Source organism: Odocoileus virginianus, chromosome 31 (genome assembly GCF_023699985.2).
Source record: "Odocoileus virginianus isolate 20LAN1187 ecotype Illinois chromosome 31, Ovbor_1.2, whole genome shotgun sequence".
NCBI lineage: Eukaryota > Metazoa > Chordata > Mammalia > Artiodactyla > Cervidae > Odocoileus > Odocoileus virginianus.
Window position 1 is genome coordinate 6,504,508 of NC_069704.1, and position 21,517 is coordinate 6,526,024.

A 21,517-nucleotide genomic window follows, 5' to 3' on the forward strand; every position below is an offset into this window, starting at 1 on the left:
CCCAAGGCCTCCAGGGACAAGGAGCATCAGGCCTGCTTAGTCTCCGACCTGAAGGGTGTGTCCATGCATGCTCAGTCACTTCAGTCATGTCCAACTCCTTGTGACTCAGAGTGGGCTGCCGTTCCCTTCTCCAGGGGATCTCCGCAGCCCAGGGATGGAACCTGAGTCTCCTGCAATGCAGGCAGACTCTACCGCTGAGCCACCGGGGAAGCCCCATCAAAAGGGTGGTTCTTACTAGAGGACTCAGCTCCTGTGATCCTCTGTAACCTGAGTGGCAAAACAGGTATATCTGAGAGGTGCCTCTGAGCTTTGTTGTGGGGATTTGAAGAAATGGCATATGGGAGATATGCAGCCTTGGGAGGTGCTCCGTGAGCACCCGTTTCATTTCCTTCCTTGCTTCCTTCCCTCCCTCTCCCTATTCCCAGGATTCTGTATCTCATCTGTATATCCAGGACTACGCTGTGGCATCCCAAGTCATAACTCACCATAGTGACCTTCCAGCAGGCTTCTCAGAATCCTTCTGCAGCCCCAGCCAGTCTGACCCACTGGGGACATCAAAGGCCGCCTCTGTATGGGTCAGGGGAGGGGAACGTGTGAGTCACTTCAGTCCACCCCTTGGACTGGAGCCCGCCAGGCTCCTCTGTCCATGGGATTCTCTAGGCAAGAACACTGCAGTGGGTTGCCATTCCCTTCTCCAGGGGATCTTCCCAACCCAGGGATTGAACTCAGGTTCCCCACACTACAGGCAGATTCTTTACCATCTGCAATGGTAAAGAACCCGCTTGCCAAGCAGGAGACATAAGAGCTGTGGGTTCGATCCCTGGGTCGGGAAGATCTTACGGAGGAGGGCATGGCAACCTGCTCTAGGACTCTTGCCTGGAGAATCCTGTGGACAGAGGAATCTGGTGGGCTACAGTCCATAGGGTAGCCAAGAGTCGGACGTGACTGAAATGACTTAGCACACGCACATGATGGCACCGGATGTAGGTCAGGGGCAAGAGCACCCCATTAAAATCAGGGAACCTTCAGCAGTGGGCCTCACCTGACTCCCCCCTGCTGTGTGACCTTAGGCAAGTCACTTGGCCTCTCTGGGCTTTCGTTTCCTCCTCTGAGTGAACAGAATGATACTGGTGGACCTGCCTTAACAATGTTGGGCAAAGCAAAGCTTGCCTGTGGCAATATTCTGCCTACTCTCTGCATGCAACAGGTCCCCTTCCATTGTTTCTTGGATGTGTTTCCTACTTGGGGTAAAGTAACAAGGTGTCTGCAGTAGGAGTTACCAGTTTTTGAGCACCTGCCGTTGTGGCGGGTCTGTGTCAGGTACGTGATCTGGTTTGGCTCCCTCACAAGCCCAGAGAGGTAAGAGGGACACTCTTCAGTGGAGACCCAGGCTCGGGGAAGCCAGGGCACATAGCAAGGCAGTGTTTGATCAACTTCACTCGAAGCTGTCATTGTCTCATTTAATCTTGACCATGACCCTATGTGCAGCGCTACTGGTAGGAGGCAGCACTCTTCCCAGGAGGTAGTCCTCTCCTTCTGCTTGCCCTTGGCAATGAGAGAGAAAGCAAATGCTAATAGAGCCCTTGGAGGAGGATGAAGCTTTGCCCATGATTAGGCAGCTTCAGAGGTATTCTTGTGATTTCTTAAAGCGTTGCTGTTGTTTAGTAACCAAGTCGTGTCTGACTCTTTGTGACCCCGTGGACTGTAGCCCGCCAGGCTTCTCTGTCCAAAGGATTTTCCAGGCAAGAATACTGGAGTGGGCTGCTATTTCTTTCTCCAGGAGATCTTCCAGACCCAGGAGCTGAACCTGTATCTCCGACATTGGCAGGCAGATTCTTTATTGCTGAGCCACCGGGGAAGCCCTTCTTAAAACATGCTCCCTCAATATAAGGAAATTCTCCATTTTCTTCTGAAATACTTTGGACCTAGTTCTCCCCTGTTCCAGATCTATAGTTGTTTTGATAAACACCAAGCAACTCAGAGCTAAAAGTCTTCTCCAACTTCCTGTTGCCCAATTCTTTCATTTTATAGCAGAGGAAACAGACTCAGAGGGTGGGATGTGCTTGCCCGAGGCCATCCAGCAAGAGACCAAGGCGGGGCAGAACTGGAATTCAGTGTTCTGGAGAGCTATTCCCCTGTATCTGTTGAGGGCTTGCTAGGATCTGGCTTCTTATCTCCAACATCCCATCTGCCACTTCCACTTTGAGGATGGTTTGCTCACTGCCAGTTTTCCAAAGGAAGAAACTGAGGCTCAGAGAAGCCAGGTGAAGAGTTCAAAATGACAGCCAGTAAGAGGCTGAGTCTAAGTTGGAGCTGCCTCCCTTACCCCTGCCTGCCTCTCCTGTCCTAGCTTATAGAAAATAATGGAGGTACCACACTTCTGTCTCCCAGGGTTGGAGGGAGGGGCAGGGTTCATCCTCCAGTACCACCAGAAAATACCCCAGGCTTATTCACTCTGAGAGTCAGTTGGGCCCCAGGAGAAGTTTTTCTGCTTTGTGAGTTGGTTGTTCTTCCTTCTGCTTTAGAACAGCTGGTCCACCTTCGAGACCTGGGGGTGGGGTGGTGGAACAGCTCATTACAAATTTTGTGCTCGGAGCAATTTGCATTCCATAATTAATGAACATTAAAATTCATAATTACAAACAGAAGCAAATGGCTTGGTGCTGATGACAAGTCAGGCTGGGAAGGAGTCAGAGCAGGCACAGGGGCTGAAGGAGGAAGCTGGAGATAGTAGGGCTTTGCCAGCCTGTGATGGAAACAGCCGGGAATCCCCCAGCCCTCCCCTCTCAGGTCCTCAAGGCTTCAAGACTCAGGGACCCAGGCCCAGGATCTTCCTGTGGTTTCTCTTCTGCGATGGCACAGAATGGAGGCTGTGAAACTCTGGAGCTGGCTGGCCTAGGTTAGATCCCAAGCTCTGTCACCTGCTTACCATGAGACCTCAGGCAAAGAAGCAATACTGCAAGAAATGGGGTCATCGTCAACTGGACCTGCCCCCTCTCTCCTGCCCGCTCTGGTCCCACAGAGCCTGCCTCCCAGGGCTGCTTCTGTGAGCTCCAAGGAAGTACTTAGAGATAATTGAATTCACTTACTTCAGTAATCTCTTCTAAGTAGCAAGGCAGATCACTCCACTCCTCTGCCAACAGACCTCTGGTGCCTTCCGGTTACATTTAGAATAAACTTGAGATGCCTTCTCATGACCAGAGTCCAGGGTTAGCAACTTTTTTGTATAAAGGGCCATGCAGTGAAATATTTTAGACTTTGCAAGTGATGTGTGATCCTTTCGTCATCATCTTCTTTAAAAACAAACAAACAAGCAAAAACCTTTTAAAATGTAAAGAGACATTTTTAGCACTAGAGCTGTGCAAAAATAGGCTGTGAAGGAGTGGATGTCTTTTCTTTATTCCTCCTATTAAAAATAACTAAAGCCTCCGGAGGTTATATATAAAACAGATTAAGACTGTGGGCTTCCCAGGTGGTGCTAATGGTCAAGAATCCTGCCAGTGCATGAGACTCAAGGGATGTGAGTTCAATCCCTGGGCTGGGAAGATCCCCTAGAGTAGGAAATGGCCACCCACTCCAGCATTCTTGCCTGGAGAATTCCATAGAGGAGTCTGGCAGTCCATGGGGTCACAAAGAGTCAGGCCCGACTGGGCACACCCAAGACTGTGAAAGGTGGAGAGAAGGAGGCAGGTCAGGTAGGGGCTCTGAGACCAAGGGAGACATGTTGGTCATTCCCTGCATTTTCTTTTTGCCTCGTGTCCCAAGCTTGGTGTTGAAGGAGCCAGCAACTAAGAAATAAATGCCTGTAGATAGACAAAAACAAGCAAAAATCAGAAAACCTCCACAAAAAAATCAAATAAAACAAAAAACAATCAAAAGCCTGCTTCCTTCAGCCAAAGTATTAGGAAAAGGGAAGCCAGCCAACCAAGATAGAAAATTTTAGACACTGACCATTCTATTCTAGCCAAACATCACAGAAAAAATAAGTAAATAGACACAACATGCCTATTCCCCACCCCCCATGCTAAAAAAGTCGGGAACTAGATTTCATCTTTAGCAGGCTGTACTGAGACAGTCTGCCAACCCAGTCTTCCCTGCCGGCTAGAGGGGTGTCAGAGAAGGTCAGGTAAGGGGCCAGGACTTTAATCCCCACTGAGAGGTAGTGAGCAGCCCTCCTAACTCCATCCAGGGTCCATCCAGTGTCAGTGGAGACTAATGAAGAGCCTGGACATCGCCCTCAACCTTTAGTAATACGCTGCTCTCCCGAGCCTGCTGAGGTGTTGCCAGAGGATGCTAGTAGAAAGTCAGGGCCGTTGACCAGGAGTGATGAAGTCACTCCTCCTCTCCAGCCATGTGGCGTCAGTGGGGAACTGACGCACCTGCTGTTCCCATCCAGGCGGGTATCAGCGGAGTCCTAACAGGGAGGCAGATTCCCACCATTCCCGAGCATAATGAGGACCCTTCCCTCTTGGGTATCCGTGGAGGGTAAGTGGGGAAACTGGAGTTCTGTCTCCCCCTGACAGTAACCAGGTGTGTCTCCCCTTTCCCCTGCTGGAGCGGTGTCAGAAAAAGCCAGATTAAAAAAGATATCTTTAAGATTCAGAATTTTAAAAAACAATAATATAATGGCGCAAAAGTCTAGGTTTCCACTGGGAATCACTTGTCATACTAAGAACCAGGGAGAACTCAAACAGAATGAAAAAAGACAGCTAGTAAATGCTGCCACCAAGATAACAGACATATGAGAATTATCTGATGAATATGCTGGGATAGCCCTAATAAAAATGCTTAAACAAGCAATTATAAGCCCAGATAGGCCAAAAAAATAAAGAGAGAGAGAGAGGGAGAAAATCTCAAAAAAGAACCAAAAAATATAAAGGAGAAGCAAATGGAAATTATGTAGCTGAAAAATACAATAAATGATTTTTAAAAATAAAGCAGTAGATTGACTCACCAGCAGAATGGAGAGGACAAGGAAATAATCAGTGAACTGAAAGAACAATAGGAATTACCCGCTCTGAACATCAAGAGAAAATAGATTGGAAAAGAAAATGAACATAGTCTCATGGGCCTGTAGGACTGTGAAAAAAGATCTAACATTTGTGTCATTGGAGCCCCAGAATAAGAGAAGAAACAGCAGGACTGAAAAAGGACACAAATGAACAATGGCTAAAAACTTCCCTGATTAAGCAAAATGAATCAGTCTACAGTTTCAAAAAGCTGAGAAAGCTCAAGGATAAACACAAGTCCACACCAACACATCATAGGCAAATTTCTGAAAAATGTCTTAAGAAAAAAATCTTAAAAACAAGGAGAGAGAAATGACATCTACAGGGGAAAAACCATTTTGAATGATGATGAATTCTCATAAATCCTGGAAGGCCAGAAGGAAGTGGCATAATATTTTGCAAGTAATGAATAAAAAAATATATCTGTCAACCCAGAAGCCTGTGTCCTATAAAATAATCCTTTAGGAATGAAGGAGAATGAAGATATCCTAGGATGCAGGAAAACTAAGAAAATTTGTCACCTGTAGACTTAGCTTAAATAAATGCTTAATGAAAGTTACCAAACAGAAAGGCAATCATAAAAGAAAGAATCTTGGAACATTGGAAGGGGAGAAAGAACACGGATATCAAAGATATAGGTAATTGCATTAGACCTTTTTTCTCCTCTTGAGTTATCTTCATTGTGTTTTTATGATTAAAGTCAAAATGATGGCAGTATCTGATGTGCTTCTAAATACAGTCCACCCAATATCCCCAGGTTTCACATCCACAGATTCAACAATCTCAGGTGTAAATTGCCCAGTTGGTTGGATTTGTGGACAGACAACCTGCAGATGTGGAGTATCTGTAACTGTGTTCGCTGTACCAGGCCATGTAAGGGCCTTGAGCGTCAGTGGAGGTATCCATGAGGACAGCTGGAACCAATCTGCTATGGATACTGAGAGACAACTGTGTGTTTGCAAGAATACTTAAGAAAATTACCACATCCTCTTGCACCCTTTATTTCCCTGGTGAAGTGAAAGTCAATGTCTGACTCTTTGCAACCCCATGAACTGTACAGTCCATGGAATTCTTCAGGCCAGAATACTGGAGTAGGTAGCCTTTCCCTTCTCCAGGGGATCTTCCAGTTCAATTCTTGGGTCAGGAAGATCCCCTGGAGAAGGGATAGGCTACCCACTCCAGTATTCTTGGGCTTCCCTTGTGGCTCAGCTGCTAAAGAATCCGCCTGCAATGCGCAAGACCTGGGTTTGATCCCTGGGTTGGGAAGATCCCCTGGAGAAGGGAAAGGCTACCCATCCAGTATTCTGGCCTGGAGAATTCCATGGACTGTATAGTCCATGGGGTTGCAAAGAGTCAGACACGACTGAATGACTTTCCCTTTCACTTTTAAGAAAATTATGTTATAAATGGGTGAGGATAAAAGGACGTAAAGAGAAGTAAGTTTTCTTCATGTCAGTTAAACTGGTGAATATTGTCACCAGTACACTAGAATGAGTTATGCATACTAGAATAACCACTAAAAACTATACCAAGAGATGTGTCCCCAAATATTATAGATATATTAAAATGAAGTTCTAAAAAATGTTCAAGTAACCCACAGGAAGGTAAGACAAAGAAAGCAGAGAAATGAAAAGCAGAGATCAGTAAACAGAAAATAAGCCAGTAGACTTAAGTTCCAAGATATCGTGAATCGCATTAAATGTAAGTGATCTTACTACACAAATTAAAAGACTGAAATTGGCAGAGTGGTTAAAAAATCATGACCCAATTATATGCTCTCTATGAGAATTTCACTTCACATATAATGATTTAGGTAGATTTGAGAGTAAACAAAAAGACATACACATAGCAAACAAAAGCTGAAGTAGCTTTATTAATATCGTAAAGTAGGCCTTAGAACAAAGAGAAGGACTCTGAATATAATAATGAAAGGGTTGTCCACCAGGAAGACATAGAAATCATAGATATTTATGCATTCAACAACAGAGCTGCAAAATTTATGAAGCAAAAACTAATTGAACTGAAAGGAAAAATAGACTAATGCACAGGTGTATCTGGGTCCTTCCATAACCCCCCTCAACAACTGATAGAACAATTAGAAAGTGAACAGTGTTATAGATTAGCTTAGTAACACCTCCGACTGGAAGGATCTAGTTAACATTTATAGAACTCTCTGCTCAGCAACAATGGAGCACATTCCTTTTAAGTGCCTATGGGACATGTATTGAGATAGACCGTATTCTGGGCCGTGGTAAAAGTCTCAACAAATGTAATGAATTTAAATCATACAGAGTGTGTACTCCAGTCACCACAGAATCAAACTGGAAAGCAGTAATAGATAACACCTGGAACACCTAAATACCTAAATACCTGAAAACCACACACCGTATTTCTAAATAATCTATGGGTCGAAGAGGAAGTCTCAAGGGAAATTAAAAATACATTGAACAGAACGAAATAAAAAGACAATATATCAAAATTTGTGGGACACAGCTAGTGCAGTGATTCATCCTTTTCCTTAAAGTGAAAGTCTTTATATTTAATGAGGAGGAAATTTATAGCCATGAATGCATATATTAGGGAAAAAAAGTCTCAAATGAATAATCTAAGTTCCTATTTCAAGAATCTACTAAAAGGAGAATAAACCCAAATCACACAGAAGAAATCAATACAATTGAAAACAGAAAAATAGATAAAAATCAATGAAACAACAAAAAAGGTTATTTGAAAATGTCAAGGAAGTTGAAAAAATGAATAAAATGACAAGGCTTTTAAAGACAAGAGGAGGGAAGACCCAAGTTACTAACATCAGGAATAAAATGTTTGTCACTCAGTCGTGTCTGACTCTTTGCAACCCATGGACTGTAGCCTGCCAGGCTCCTCTGTCCATGGGATTTTCCAGGCAAGAATACTGGAGTGGGTGGCCGTTTCCTTCTCCAGGGGGTCTTCCTGACTCAGGGATCAAGCCCAGGTCTCCTGCATCACAGGCAGATTCTTTACTGTCTGAATCACCAGGAAACTTGAAAAAATAAACAAAATAGCAAGACTTTTAACGAAAAGGGAAGATACAAGTTACCAATGACCCACCAGAAAACTTGAAAAAATAAACAAAATGGCAAGATTTTGAAAGAAAAGGGAAGATACAAGTTACCAATGTCAGGAATAAGACAGACGATATCACTACAGACCCTGCAAACATCAAAAAGGTTAATAAAGGACTGCTACAAATAGCTATACCCACATATATATGACAACCTAAAGGAAATGGACGATTTCCTTGAAAAATGCAAAATACAACAATTCACCCAGTTTGAAATAGATATTTGAATTGCCCTGTAACTTTCTTTTTTATTTTTGGCTGCACCGATGATCTTCGTTGCAGCACACAGAATCTTTGATCTTCATTGTAGTTTGCTGGATCTTATTTGCAGCATGTGGGATTGAACCCAGGTCCCCTGTATTGGAAGTGCAAAGTCTTAGCCATGGACCACCAGGGAAGTCCCCCTATAACTTTCAAGAAAATTGAAAATGTAGCTTAAAAACTCCCCTCAAAGAAATCTGTAAGCTTGGATAATTTCACTGGGGCTGTAGTACTCGGGGTACGTCTCACACCTTGTATAAAAATTAACTTGAAACGCATCATGGAATTAGAATTAACTGTAAAACATAAAGCTATAACACTTCCAGAACACACACATACACACGCACATGAGCAACTATTTGAGATTTGAGCTTGGCAAAGTGTTCTCAGATTCCAAGATATAGTTTTTATGATCCATAAAAGAGAACATGATAACTTGGATTTCATCAAAATGAAAAACATTTGCTCTGTGAAAGCTCAGTGGAAGAAGATGAGAAGACAAGTTACAAAGTGGGAAAGAAAATATTTACAAACTGCATGTCTGACAAAAGTCTAATGTCTGGAATATATAAAGAACTCTCAGACCTTAAGGATGATAAACAATCCAATTAGAAAATGAGCAAAAAACATTGAGAGACATCTAACTGAAAAGGATAGAGAGATGGCAAATAAACAAAAGATGCTCAGCATCACTATTAGGAAAATGCAAACTGAAACCACAGTGGGGTATGAGTACACCCCGGCCAGGGTGGCTAAGAGGAAAAATATTCACAACATCAGATGTTGACAAGGACATGGAGAAACTGGACTGCCTGTATTTTGCTTGTGGGGATTTAAATTGGTACCACCACCCTGGAAATTTTGGCAACTTCCTAAAAATATTAGACATGCAATTATCACACAACTGAGAAATTATGCTCCTTGGCCTTTTTTCCCCCAGGGGAATAAAAACTTACATCCTCACAAAAAATCCTGCACACCAGTGCAGCTTTAGGGCCTACGAGGTGGTGCAGCAGAAAATCATCTACTTGCCAGCGCAGAAGATGCTGGATATGCAGGTTCAATCCCTGGGTCGGGAAGCTCCCCGAGAGAAGGATATGGCAACCCACTCCAAGTATTCTGCCCTGGGAAATTTCATGAACAGAGGAGCCTGGCAGGCAACAGTCCATGGAGATGCAAAGAGTCGGACAAGACTGAAGCAGCTAACACACACACACACACATGCATAGTCCATCCATGCTATAGCATAATACTTTTCATTTAAAAAGGAACTAAATATTGATACATGAAACCACCTGGATGAATATGAGAAATATGCTAAATGAAAAACTTCAACTCCTAAAAAGTTCATTTTACTTATGATTTTATTTATGTAACAGTTTTGAAATGACAAACATTATGAGAAATAGAGAACATACTGGTTGTTGCCAAGTACTCAGGAAGGGGGTCAGGTGAGCAGAGGGTATGGCTTTAAAAGGGCAAGAGGAGGGATGAACGTAGTGGTGGAAATGTTCTGTGTCTTGATTGTCTACATATATATATCCTGGTTGTGATACTTTACTATAGTTTGGCAAGATATTACCGTTGAGGGAAACTGGTAACTCATCATATCTTTCTGTGTTGTGCTGTGTGTGGTTAGTCGCTCAGTCGTGTCTGGCTCTTTGGGACCCCATGGACTGTAGCCCACCAGGCTCCTCTGTCCATGGGATTCTCCAGGCAAGAATACTGGAGTGGGTTGCCATTCCCTCCTCCAGGGGATCTTCCTGACCCAGGGATGGAACCCTGGCCTCCCACATTGCAGGCAGATTCTTTACCATTTGAGTGTTGTTTCTTAAAGCTTAATATGAATCTCTAAGTATCTAAACATTTTTAAATGCATAATTAAAAAGGAAAAAAGCACAGTTCTCTGACTACATTTGTCTTATAGACCACAGTTTACCAACCCCTGGCTTAAGTGATCTGGTCCCTTCGTACCTCTGCCCGCTTGCCTTATACTAACCTTGTTTATTCCTGTCTCATGGAGCTTCAGCTGCATTGGTCTCCTCTGTTCCACGGATAGGACAACACTGTTCCTGCCTCGGGACTTTCATACTTGCTATTATTTCTTGGATAACTCTCTCCACTAATATTCTTCTGGGAGATTCCACTTACTGTTCAGGCTTCGCTCATGTGCTCAGTTTACATACCTCTTTGACTCTATCCCCATTCACTTTTTATCATATTGTTCTTTTGTTGTACTCATGTATGGATGTGAGAGTTGAACTATAAAGAAAGCTGAGCACTGAATAATTGATGCTTTTGAACTGTGGTGTTGGAGAAGACTCTTGAGAGTCCCTTGGACTGCAAGGAGATCCAACCAGTCCATCCTAAAGGAGATCAGTCCTGGGTGTTCATTGGAAGGACTGATGTTGAAGCTGAAACTCCAATACTTTGACCACCTCATGCTAAGAGCTGACTCATTGCAAAAGGCCCTGATGCTGGGAGGAATTGGGGGCAGGAGGAGAAGGGGATGACAGAGGATGAGATGGTTGGATGGCATCACTGACTCGATGGACATGGGCTTGGGTAAACTCCAGGAGTTGGTGATGGACAGGGAGGCCTGGCATACTGTGACTCATGGGGTCGCAGAGAGTCTGACATGACTGAGCAACTGAACTGAACTGAACTTTTGTTGTACTTCTTTACATTATGAAATAATCATTTTACTTCCTGTTAATTATTTGTCGTCTCTCTAGAATTTATTCCCCCTGAAAACAAGGTCTTGCTTGTCTTCTTTACTGCTTCATGTCCAACACCCAGCATGTATGCTTAGCACTGAGTATACATTCAATATATGTTTGCTAAATGATCCAGTGAAGGACTTAGATGGGTGAGAAAGAAAAGATGCACTGAGAGTCCCACTTAGGCTTTGTGGGGGGAATGGGTTCATCCATTTACTGTTTGTTCCGCTTACCCATTCATTTATCCTTCATTCACTGAGTGCTTATGATGTGCCAGGTTCTGAGCCAGATATTCTAGGTTGTTTTCTCACAGGGTCTCCAGAAATGCGTCCCAGAAAGGCATTCTTATTTCTGTCTTACAGATGAGGAGCCTGAGACTGTTTCAGAGGGGAAGCACTTGCCTAGATGCTCAGCATCCAAGGCCTGTGTGCAGTTCAAGACTGAAATCACCCTTGTCTCCAGTCTCATCAGGTCCTGTCTCCAAGCTATCCCCCCTATTTAAAGAAAGAAAGCTGAGGCCTAGCTCAGTACCAGGTCACCAGGCACATGCGTGGTATTCCTGGGAAGGGTTCTGTACTTCCTCTTCCTAGAAAACAGAATGTCCCCTTGGCTTCGGTTACGTCTGTCTCCTCCCTGTGAGAAGCCATCTCTGACCCAGGCCCCCTACTGTGACACTCCCCAGTCAAGCACATTCGCAGAGTTTCCATTTTCCCGTTCAGATATTACACCATGGTTCTTCACATTTCCTGTGTAACTAGTTCTCTGTCTGACAGAGATGTGTATTTCTCATTTCTCAATCTGGATCCTAAGCTCCTTAATCATACCCAGAACGGCAGCTGGCAGCTAGCGTCTGCCGAACACCTTGCCAAGCGCTTGATGTATTTATCTCACTGTATTAGTTATCTATTGCTGTGTAACAAATTATCCCCAAATTGGGCAGCTTAAAACAAAAGGCATTTATAATCTCATGCCAGTTTTGAAGATTAGAAATTTAAGAGCGGCCTAGCAAACACGGTGGCATGAGAAAATAGACATGTGTTCTCTCGAGGTTCTGAAGACCAGACGTGTGAGGTCACGGTGTCAGCAGGGTCCTGCCTGCTCCCAGGGCTCTAGGGGGGAATGTCCCCGCCTTTCCAGCTTCTGGTGCCTGCAGTGTTGGGAGACTTGTGGCCACGTCACCCCCATCGCTGCTTCCCCCGCCGTGACTCTCTCTGTGTGCAGTCTCTCTCTGCTTCTCTTTTCAAAGGGCCTTTGTGACAGCATTTAGAGCTACCTGGGTCATACCAGGGCACTATCTTCATCTCAACAGTGTTGATTTAATTATATCTGTGAAAAGCCTTTTCCGTAGACGGTAACATTCACAGGTTCTAAAGGTTAGGATGGGGATATATCTTTGGGAGGCTTCCCAGGTGGTGCTAGTGGTAAAGAACCCACCTGCCAATGCAGGAGGCATAAGAGACGCAGGTTCGATCCCTGGAGGGCTCGATCTCTTCTCGCCTGGAGGAGGGCATGGCGATCCACTCCAGTCTTCTTGCCTGGAGAACCCCATGGACAGAGGAGCCTGGCGGGCTACAGTCTGTGGGTCGCAAAGAGTCAGACATGGCTGAAGCAGTTTAGCACGCACATGGCATGTGTGCATTAGCCTCTCATATGACCTCATAGGTTTGCCTGAAAGGTTAACTGAATTAAATCAGATAAAGTGCTTAAATTATGCCTGGAGTATAGAATGTACTGTTTTAAAGAACAAGAGTGGTGGGGAATCAGTAGGGGTTGATGAAAAGAATCATGAGTGATCTGATTGAGTAATATCTTCTGTTACCTGCTGAGAAGGTCAGCCCTCCCTTCTAGCACGCACCCCGAGTCTCTGCAGACAGACAGACCAGCCTCGGGTAGCAGCACGTGCCGTCAAATGACCTCATGACCAAGTGCCTTTCTGGCTGACACTGAGTGTTCCGAGACAAGCAGGGGTCTCCTCTGAGCTTGTATTAATATGTACAGCACTTCACTCCCACAGAAAATTGATTTTTCTTTTTAAGCACAAAATGTAGCCAGTTTTATAACCTTTCTGCTGCTTGACAAAGGCCATTTATAACCAACTCTCTCTGTCACCCTTCCTGGCGCCAGTCTCAAGTGTCTCGAAGAACTCTCTGGTGCATTTGTAATTATGAATTCTTCTTAGGCAAAATTTAATTTCCAGGAGAGCTGACCTTTTTTTGTTACTGTGGGTTTTGTAAATTAACTTTGGGGGGTGTGTTTTGTTATTGATGTTGTTCAGGATGATGGCTTAGGAAGGAGGGAGGGGACAGGGGAGCTGGTTGGGAGGAGAGGAACGTGGGGAGTGCATTTTAATCAGCAATGTCCAGTGATGGATGAAGAGGGCTGGGCTCTGAGTGTTAATCTTGGTGGACAGGAAATGCCAGCCGGATGACTGAAATTAAAACCTAGTACCTCATTTTCTCTCCCGAACACAGGAGAGATGGCACTGCGTTCTCCATCTGCTGGACTGGAGATGAGCTCAGCTTCATCAAATGATGGGAATCTAGATTAAATAAATAGGTGGTTTTCCCGAGGCTATAAGAGCTTCCATTCACAGAGCACTTAGCAGGTGCAGGCACGCCCTCGAAAAGAGCATTCGACTGAGGTTCTCAAGGTTGGAATCGGTGAGGTTTTCAAGGGACCAGAGGGCAGCCTGTTTGGTTACCTAGAGGAGGGTGCTTGTGGCTAGACAGAGACTTTGAGATCATCTGTCCATGGGATCCGTAGCTGGACCTTGGCTGTCAGCTTTAGGAAGGTTCACTTTGCTGTTGTTGTTTAGAATGCATTTATTTATTTGCACTCGGGAGTGATGCTATTTAGAAATACCACACTGGTGGCTACTAGGAGGATGATGGAGAAGAGGCCAGATTGGAGGTTAGCAGACTGTTTAGGAGACCTTTTGTGAGGATGTATGAGTCTCATTTAGGACTTCAGGCTTGAGGCTGGAGAATAGGTTACACATTCAAGACAGGAAGGAAGAGAAATTACATTTGATGAGTACCAAGCTGCATGCCAAATTCCAAAGTAAGTTCTGCAGCCCCTGCGATCCAACTTAAGCTTGACACCAAATCCACCAAAGCAGGTGCTGAGCTTGTAGGAAGTTGAAATTCAGAGAGGGTGAGTAACTTACCCCAGATCAGGCAGGAAGAAGGGAAAGATGTGGAATTTAAACTCATATTAGTAGAAGCTCTTAAAAATATATCGGGCTGCTTCCCCAAGTGACCCAGGGGGACAGTAATAATAACACAGTACAGATGATGACCCCAGTAAGGGCAGTGTTCATAGCAGCTCACATCTGCTTGCCTGGTTGCCATATCAGCCACGGAGTTCTTAGCACTCTGCACACACGAACTCCCTTCATTCTTACAACTTTACAAGACAGGTGTAGACAAAAGTTCCCTTGTACAGGTGGGTACACTGCGGTTCAGAGGGGTGAAGGAATTTGTCCACGGCCACACAGCTATTATTTAATAGTTGGTCAGATAAGACTCTGTTGTTTTTTGTTTTAAAAGATTATTATTATTTTTTTTAGATGTAGACCATTTTTAAAGCCTTTAGTGAATTTGTCACAAAGTTGTCTCTGTTTCATGTTGTGGTGTTTTGGGCCACAAAGCCTGGGGGAATCTCAGTCCCCAACCAGGGATGGAGCCTGTACCCGCTACATTCGAAGGCGAAGGCTTGACCACGGGACCGCCAGGGAAGTCCCACGGTCAGATAAGACCTTGAGCTGCTCTCTGCGGTCCTGACCCCTGCCCCTTTTCAGAAGGTGAGGGGAGAGGGCGTGCTGAGACCACCGCCGCTTCAGCCGTAACCACCCCGCTCCTCTCTCTCCCTCTGAGCAGTGCCCCGAGGAGCTGAGACCCATGAAGGATGGCTCCGGCTGCTACGACCACTCCAAAGGCATCGACTGCTCCGACGGCTTTAACGGCGGCTGCGAGCAGCTGTGTCTGCAGCAGACGGTGCCCTTACCCTATGACGCCACCTCCAGCACCATCTTCATGTTCTGTGGGTGAGTCTGTCCCCGAGGCCCGACCACTCCCTTCACAGCAGTGGCATGGATGCAGAGAAAAAAAAAAAAGTCAGGAACCACAGCCTGGGCCTGGCTGGCTCTGACCTTCACTGAAATGGCCTTTATGTCTCTGCTTTTTCAGCCCCAGAGGCAAAAGGCAACAGTCTAACCTTTGGGTTGGGGATTGAGAAGAAGAACAGAAGAAGAAAGATAAATAATTGATTAGTGATTATAATAAATGGTACACCCGTTCAGGCTGCACCCTAGGATCAGGACTTCTTTCCTGTAAAAGTCTCCTGCCCTTTCTGCATCTGTCCCGCAGCCGGGGTCAGGGTATTTTGGAGATGAAAGCAGGCATCTTGAAGGTGTCACTGAGAAAGCAGCAGGTGTGGTGCTTCCGAACGTGGGCTTAGCCCAGGCTTCCGACTCTGTCTCTGCAGGGAGTAAGTAGTGCCAAATTCAGAGGCTAGTCCTTCTTTGGCCTCGTGTCCCTATCGATAAGAATAATTCCTTGGGAGAGGCGAGGTGGAGACGAAACAATGCAGGCAAAGCTCGAGAAGTTCTCACTCCTGTTAAGAATTCAGCTGAGTTTTAACATTAGTATGAGACGGAAGGAGGGGGTCACGTTAGGACCGACTTGTCCAGTGACCTGGGACAAGTCACTCTCCCTCTCTGGGCTGCCATTTGACCACCTGCGAAATGAGATCTTTGGGAAAATGATGCCTGATGCTCTTCCAATTTTCCTTGTTTTCCCTGTTGATAATGTCTGCAGCAGGACCTCTGCCGTGGAGAGCTTCTAGGATCGCATTTGATCCTTAGCCATCACTCAAGAAAATGCCAGCCTTTTTCCTTCTCTTCATCCCCTTTCTGCTGAGGTCTTCATAGTAGACAGCTTGTTCTCCTTTTGACGTTCTGTGACTCAGAAGAATGATCTTTTGTGTTGCAAGACTCTCAGTCATTGAAGTGCTCCTAGTGATGTAGTGGGCTGCCCAGGTGGCACAGAGGTAGAGAATCTGCCTGCCAATGCAGGAGATGCCAGAGACACAGGCTCCATCCCTGGGCTGGGAAGATCCCCTGCAGGAGGAAAGGGCAAGCCGCTCCAGTGTTCTCGCCTGGAGAATTCCAGGGACAGAGAAGCCTGGCGGGCTACTGTCCCAGGGCTGCACAGAGGCGGACACAACTGAGCAACTGAACCCACACAGTGCTTTACTGAGATAGAAAAGGAGAAAAGAGCATCCAACAACCTTTTCAGCCCCGAGAACTATGAAAGAGGAGGTGGAGGAATGCGTAAGTGTTTAATTTCAGTTTAACAGGAAATTAATTTTACCTGCATGGTTCCAGTCTGTGGGGTCTGGTCTTCCTCCTGGGGCTCATTTCAGGGGCTCCCCACCCCAGCCCCAGTTACGCTTGGTGCCACAGGCGCGTTTGAGCAGGTGTTAGAGCAGCTCGCTGGAGGCCCTAGATATGTATCAGTAAAATAAATAAGAAATAAATTAGTGTGTGCAGACCTGAATTTATAGGGTCTCTCCTCAGCTGAAGTGACTGCAGGGCAGTGCTGAGTAAATTATGCATGGGCTTAGATCTGAGGCCTGAATACCGAATCAGCTGTGTTCTTATCATTGTTATTGTACTTGGGGGGAGGGGTGTCCTTCTGTTGCAAATAACAATTTACAGCAGGGGACCACAGCAGTAATGGATTTTGACATAGAAACTGTCTGCCTCTTGCATCCATAGCATACTGCCAGGGTCAAGGGGAATCGGTACCTTTGGGTTCCAATCCTAACCACCTGTAACTTTCTCTTAGACATCAGGCAAGACTCTTAGGACCCTTGACCTTCAGTCTCTGGAATCTCTGAAATTTTAATAATATCTGCCTTAATGTAATGATGGTTGTAAAAAGTGCAAAGTGCATTGGTTACTCCATTCAGGATAAGTAATGTGTCCAAGGTCACGTGGCTAGTAATGTAGCTTGCTGCTTCTCACTGTGTGACCTTAAGCAAGTTACTTAACATCCCTGTGCCTCAGCTTTCTCACCTGTAGAAAAGTGATGATAATAGTGTCTCTCTCTAGAGTTGCTATGAGGATTAAATACGTGACATTAACTGCATCACAATTTATTATTGTTTAGTCACTAGGTCCTCGGTCATTTCCTACTCTTTGCTACCCCATGGGCTGTAGCCCGCCAGGCTCCTCCGTCCGTGGGATTTCCCAGGCAAGAATACTGGAGTGGGTAGTCATTCCCTTCTCCAGGGAATCTTCCCCACCCAGGGATCAGACCTGGATCTCCTGAGTCTCCTCCATTGGCAGGTGGATTTTTTACTGCTGAGCCCACCAGGGAAGCCCCAGCATCACAATTTACATTAATATTTATAAAGTGCGCAGATTTAGCTCTATTAGCTATTTGTTAAATAAAGTAGCTAAAGTGAATGACAGTAATGACAACAGGCCTCCACTTGCTCAGTGATCTGAGGGGCTCAACCTCTTGTCTGTGAGACAAGGACAGAGTAACCGGCCCTGCCCAGAAAGGTCTCTGAAAGTTTTAAATGAGACTGAATTAAGAGAGTGCAAGTGTGCTGTGAGCTGTTGAGGCTCCTCCAAATGCTGACAAACAGGAGGAAAATGGGGATAAAATTCAGGTCTCCTAAAACCAACTGCAGTGTCAACAGTCTTTGAAAATTGTCTATTAAGGATGCAAATGAGAAGTTAGCCGCATTTGTTAGAAGCACTATAAACAAAACAATGAAAACCATTAGCAGGTACTTATGTGAAAGTTGGTGGAGAGAAGTGGCAGGCTATTGAATTAAGCAAGGAAAACAAACCCTCACTCAAGGGGACCTTGTTGACTCGTTTCAGAGCTCTGTGCCCTTCTGAGAGTTCCCTGGGTAGCACAAATTTCATAAAGCTTGTTGCAGGCAGGTTAACAATAGCAGCTAACCCTTACTAAGCACTTCCTATGTGCCATGACTGTGCTAAATGCTTTGATTACATTCAGTTCAGTTCAGTTCAGTCGCTCAGTTGTGTCCGATTCTTTGCGACCCCATGAATCGCAGCACGCCAGGCCCCTCTGTCCATCACCAACTCCCAGAGTTTACTCAAACTCATGTCCATCGAGTCGGTGATACCATCCAGCCATCTCATCCTCTGTCGTCCCCTTCTCCTCCTGCCCCGAGTCCCTTGCAGCATCAGGGTCTTTTCCAATGAGTCAACTCTTCACATGAGGTGGCCAAAGCATTGGAGTTTCAGCTTCAACATCAGTCCTTCCAATGAACACCCAGGACTGATCTCCTTTAGGATGGACTGGTTGGATCTCCTTGCAGTCCAAGGGACTCTCAAGAGTCTTCTCCAACACCACAGTTCAAAAGCGTCAATTTTTTGGTGCTCAGCTTTCTTCATTAGCCCATCGAATTCTCATAACAGTCTATAAAGGAGGTACTTATCTCAGCGAGGCAGCAGGGAGAGGTGGCGTGAAGTCAGATCTCAATTCCCTGCTCAGGAATTGAACCTGGGTATCCTGCCCACAAAGGTCCGTCTAGTCAACGCTATGGTTTTTCCCGTAGTCATGTATGGATGTGCGAATTGGACTTTAAAGAAAGCTGAATGTCAAATGTGGTGTTGGAGAAGACTCTTGAGAGTCCCTGGGACTGCAAGGAGATTCAACCAGTCCATTCTAGAGGAGATCAGTCCTGAATATTCGTTGGAAGGACTGATGCTGAAGCTGAAACTCCAATACTTCGGCCACCTGACGCGAAGAACTGACTCATTTGAGAAGACCCTGTTGCTGGGAAACATTGAAGGCAGGAGAAGGGGACGACAGAGGATGAGATGGTTGGGTGGCATCACTGACTCAATGGACGTGAGTTTGAGCAAGCTTCTGGAGTTGGTGATGGACAGGGAAACCTGGCGTGCTGCAGTTCATGGGGTCACAGAGAGTCAGACATGACTGAGCGACTGAACTGAACTGAACTGATCCTGGATGAGAACCAGGAATCCTGCACAGAGCAGCAAGGACTGGAGGCTATAAGCTATTTTTCCCTGGATCTTTGCCCCCAGTGAAAAATACATTTATCACGGAGGCAGAAACTGTAAATCCAGATTCAAAGTTATTATTAGGGCCATAGCACAGCAAGAAGTGGGAGAGGACATAGAGAAACAGTTTGTTTAGATGAGGTAGAAGCAAGGCAGAGATGCAAGCCTGGAGCCAAAGGGTGTGGGCCTCCCCCCAGTGAGGAGGAGCACAGTAAAGAGGTGGTCATTTATACAGGGCCGTTCTTCAGGGTCTTTGTCTTCCTCCAGGCCAATTATCTGGTTTCTTTTTCCACACCTAACCTACCCAGGGACACTCATCCCCTGTGTATGCAAGCACCCCTCTGCCAAGATGGATCTCAAAATGAAGGCTTCTGGGAGAAACAAGACTCATTATGGCCTGGAATTATCCCCTGACTTTTGATCCACTTTCTGTGCACATGTAGTGTCTCTTCCTTGATCCAAAAGAGGGAGAAGGGAGATCCCTTAATCGTTTGCATAGACAGGGTTTTGCCCCTGTTTGTTCTTACCATGACTGTTCCCTTAAGGTGTTGACAAGATTCAAACACTGTCTCTTTACCCCATTGTTACAACTTCCCTTTCAGAGGGCAAACAGGAGGCCACCTGTAAATGCCTCACCTGGAGCCCACCTATCTCTTGTCTCAGGAAATGCAGTCAGGAGGCTGGCTGGTTGTAAATGTCTAACCTGGAGCCCATCTGTCTCCTGCATCAGTACTAGCCTTACGGTTCTGATTTACTGTCAAGGCAGCTGGGCACAGAGCGGCTCAGTGACTGGCTTAAGGTCACACAGCCTAAGCGGAGGCCTCAGGACTTAAGCCCAGTCTGTGTGGCTCCTTTATCTGACATCGCTTCTGGCCTCTGGCTACTTCCGGCCACGTGGTTTTGAGCCAGTCACTGAAGATCTCTGAGTCTCTCGTTTCGCCTGGAATCAGATGTGATTCCAGAAGCATCAGAAGGATTGAATGAGATTGTGTGAGCACTGAGGCCAGCACACTTAGGCACTCAGTTAACGGCAGCTGTGCTGAGTCTAATAGGTATAAAAACATCTCGGTTCATCTTCCAGTGGCTGAATTGCATGGCCTGCTTACTGCTCTATCTCCAACACATTAGAACAGTCCCTGACGCATGGTAGGCGCTCAGTTAATACTTGTTAGAGGAAGTTCCTCAATTGACATGCCTAAGGAAATTGTTCGCAGTCCAGCCTTTTCAGTTGTATCTCCAGCTGTGTCCCTATTCCTGAACTATGCGTCTCGGCTTCAGCTTCTGAGTTTTCAGCATTGCTCCCTCTGCCTCTCCTCCATCTCTGCTCCCCACTGCCTCTCATTTCTCCCTGGCTTCAGCTTGCACACCGTTTTATTTTCAGGTCTCGGTATAGATGTTATCTTCCCCAGCAAGTCTTCTCTGGGCCCCAAGAGAAGGGCAGGACAGAGATGCGCAGTTACCATGGAGCTGGCTATATAATGCCTTGTCCTTCTGAGTGGATAGTATTTAAATCTCAGCTTAATGCTAACAGGGGCTTCCCAGGTGGTGCTAGTGATAAAGAATCCACCTGCCAGGGCAGGAGACGTAAGAAACCAGGGTTTGATCCCTGGGTCGGGAAAATCCCCTGGAATAGGAAATGGCAACCCACTGCAGTATTCTTGCCTGGAAAATTCCATGGGAAGAGGAGCCTGGTGGGCTACAGTCCATAGGGTTGCAAAGAGTCAGACACAATTGAGCAACTGAACACTCACACACAGTGTTTATCAAACGAGGCTAGGGCGTGCACAGAAAGGAGTTTTTCTACCTTATTTATATGTATTTATTTATTGGTTTATTTGTGTTTTCTTCTCTTACCATAGGGCCCTCTTACCAAGGAAGGGCCATTGACATTTTGTCTCCAATTCTAATTTATCCCAGTGACACCTTGACACCTCTCACAGATTGGACCTCTGACTTTCTGTCCTGGTTGTCAGCCCCCGGTCAGGCCGAAGTCCTCGAAACTCAGTGAGGTAGCCTTTCCCCGGGTCACGCAGCCTCCCCCCACACCCCTCCACCTTGCAAGCCCACTGCCCTGTTGACTTACCTGCTTTTCAGTCTGGTCCCTGTCACACCGTACACTCCTCACGAGCAGGGACAGAGTCTTAGTCACCTGTGCGTCCTCACTGTCAGTCCACACTGCCTGCTCTAGGACTCGTTCAAAGCCATAATTGTTGGAGTAAAGAATTCTTCCGCTGAGATTTGTTGTCCCAACTCTGTGCTTGGTGGTTGGGAGGCCAAGAATGCAAAGAAGCATCGAGTACAGGTCCTCGCCCACCAGGGGCAAGGTGGACTCTGGGGCCTGGTGTCTGAGCCTCAC

At 45.8% G+C, this 21,517-nt stretch overlaps 1 protein-coding gene across 9 annotated transcripts in view; it reads left to right on the forward strand.

The window, feature by feature from the left end:
* Positions 1-21,517, forward strand: part of ASTN2 (astrotactin 2) — a 996,620-nt gene that overhangs the window by 618,135 nt on the left and 356,968 nt on the right. For all 9 annotated transcript variants that reach the window (XM_070459205.1, XM_070459200.1, XM_070459201.1 and 6 more), the window contains one exon: positions 14,969-15,135. In XM_070459205.1, the coding sequence (XP_070315306.1) occupies positions 14,969-15,135 (167 nt within the window). The remainder of the gene's footprint in view (positions 1-14,968; positions 15,136-21,517) is intronic.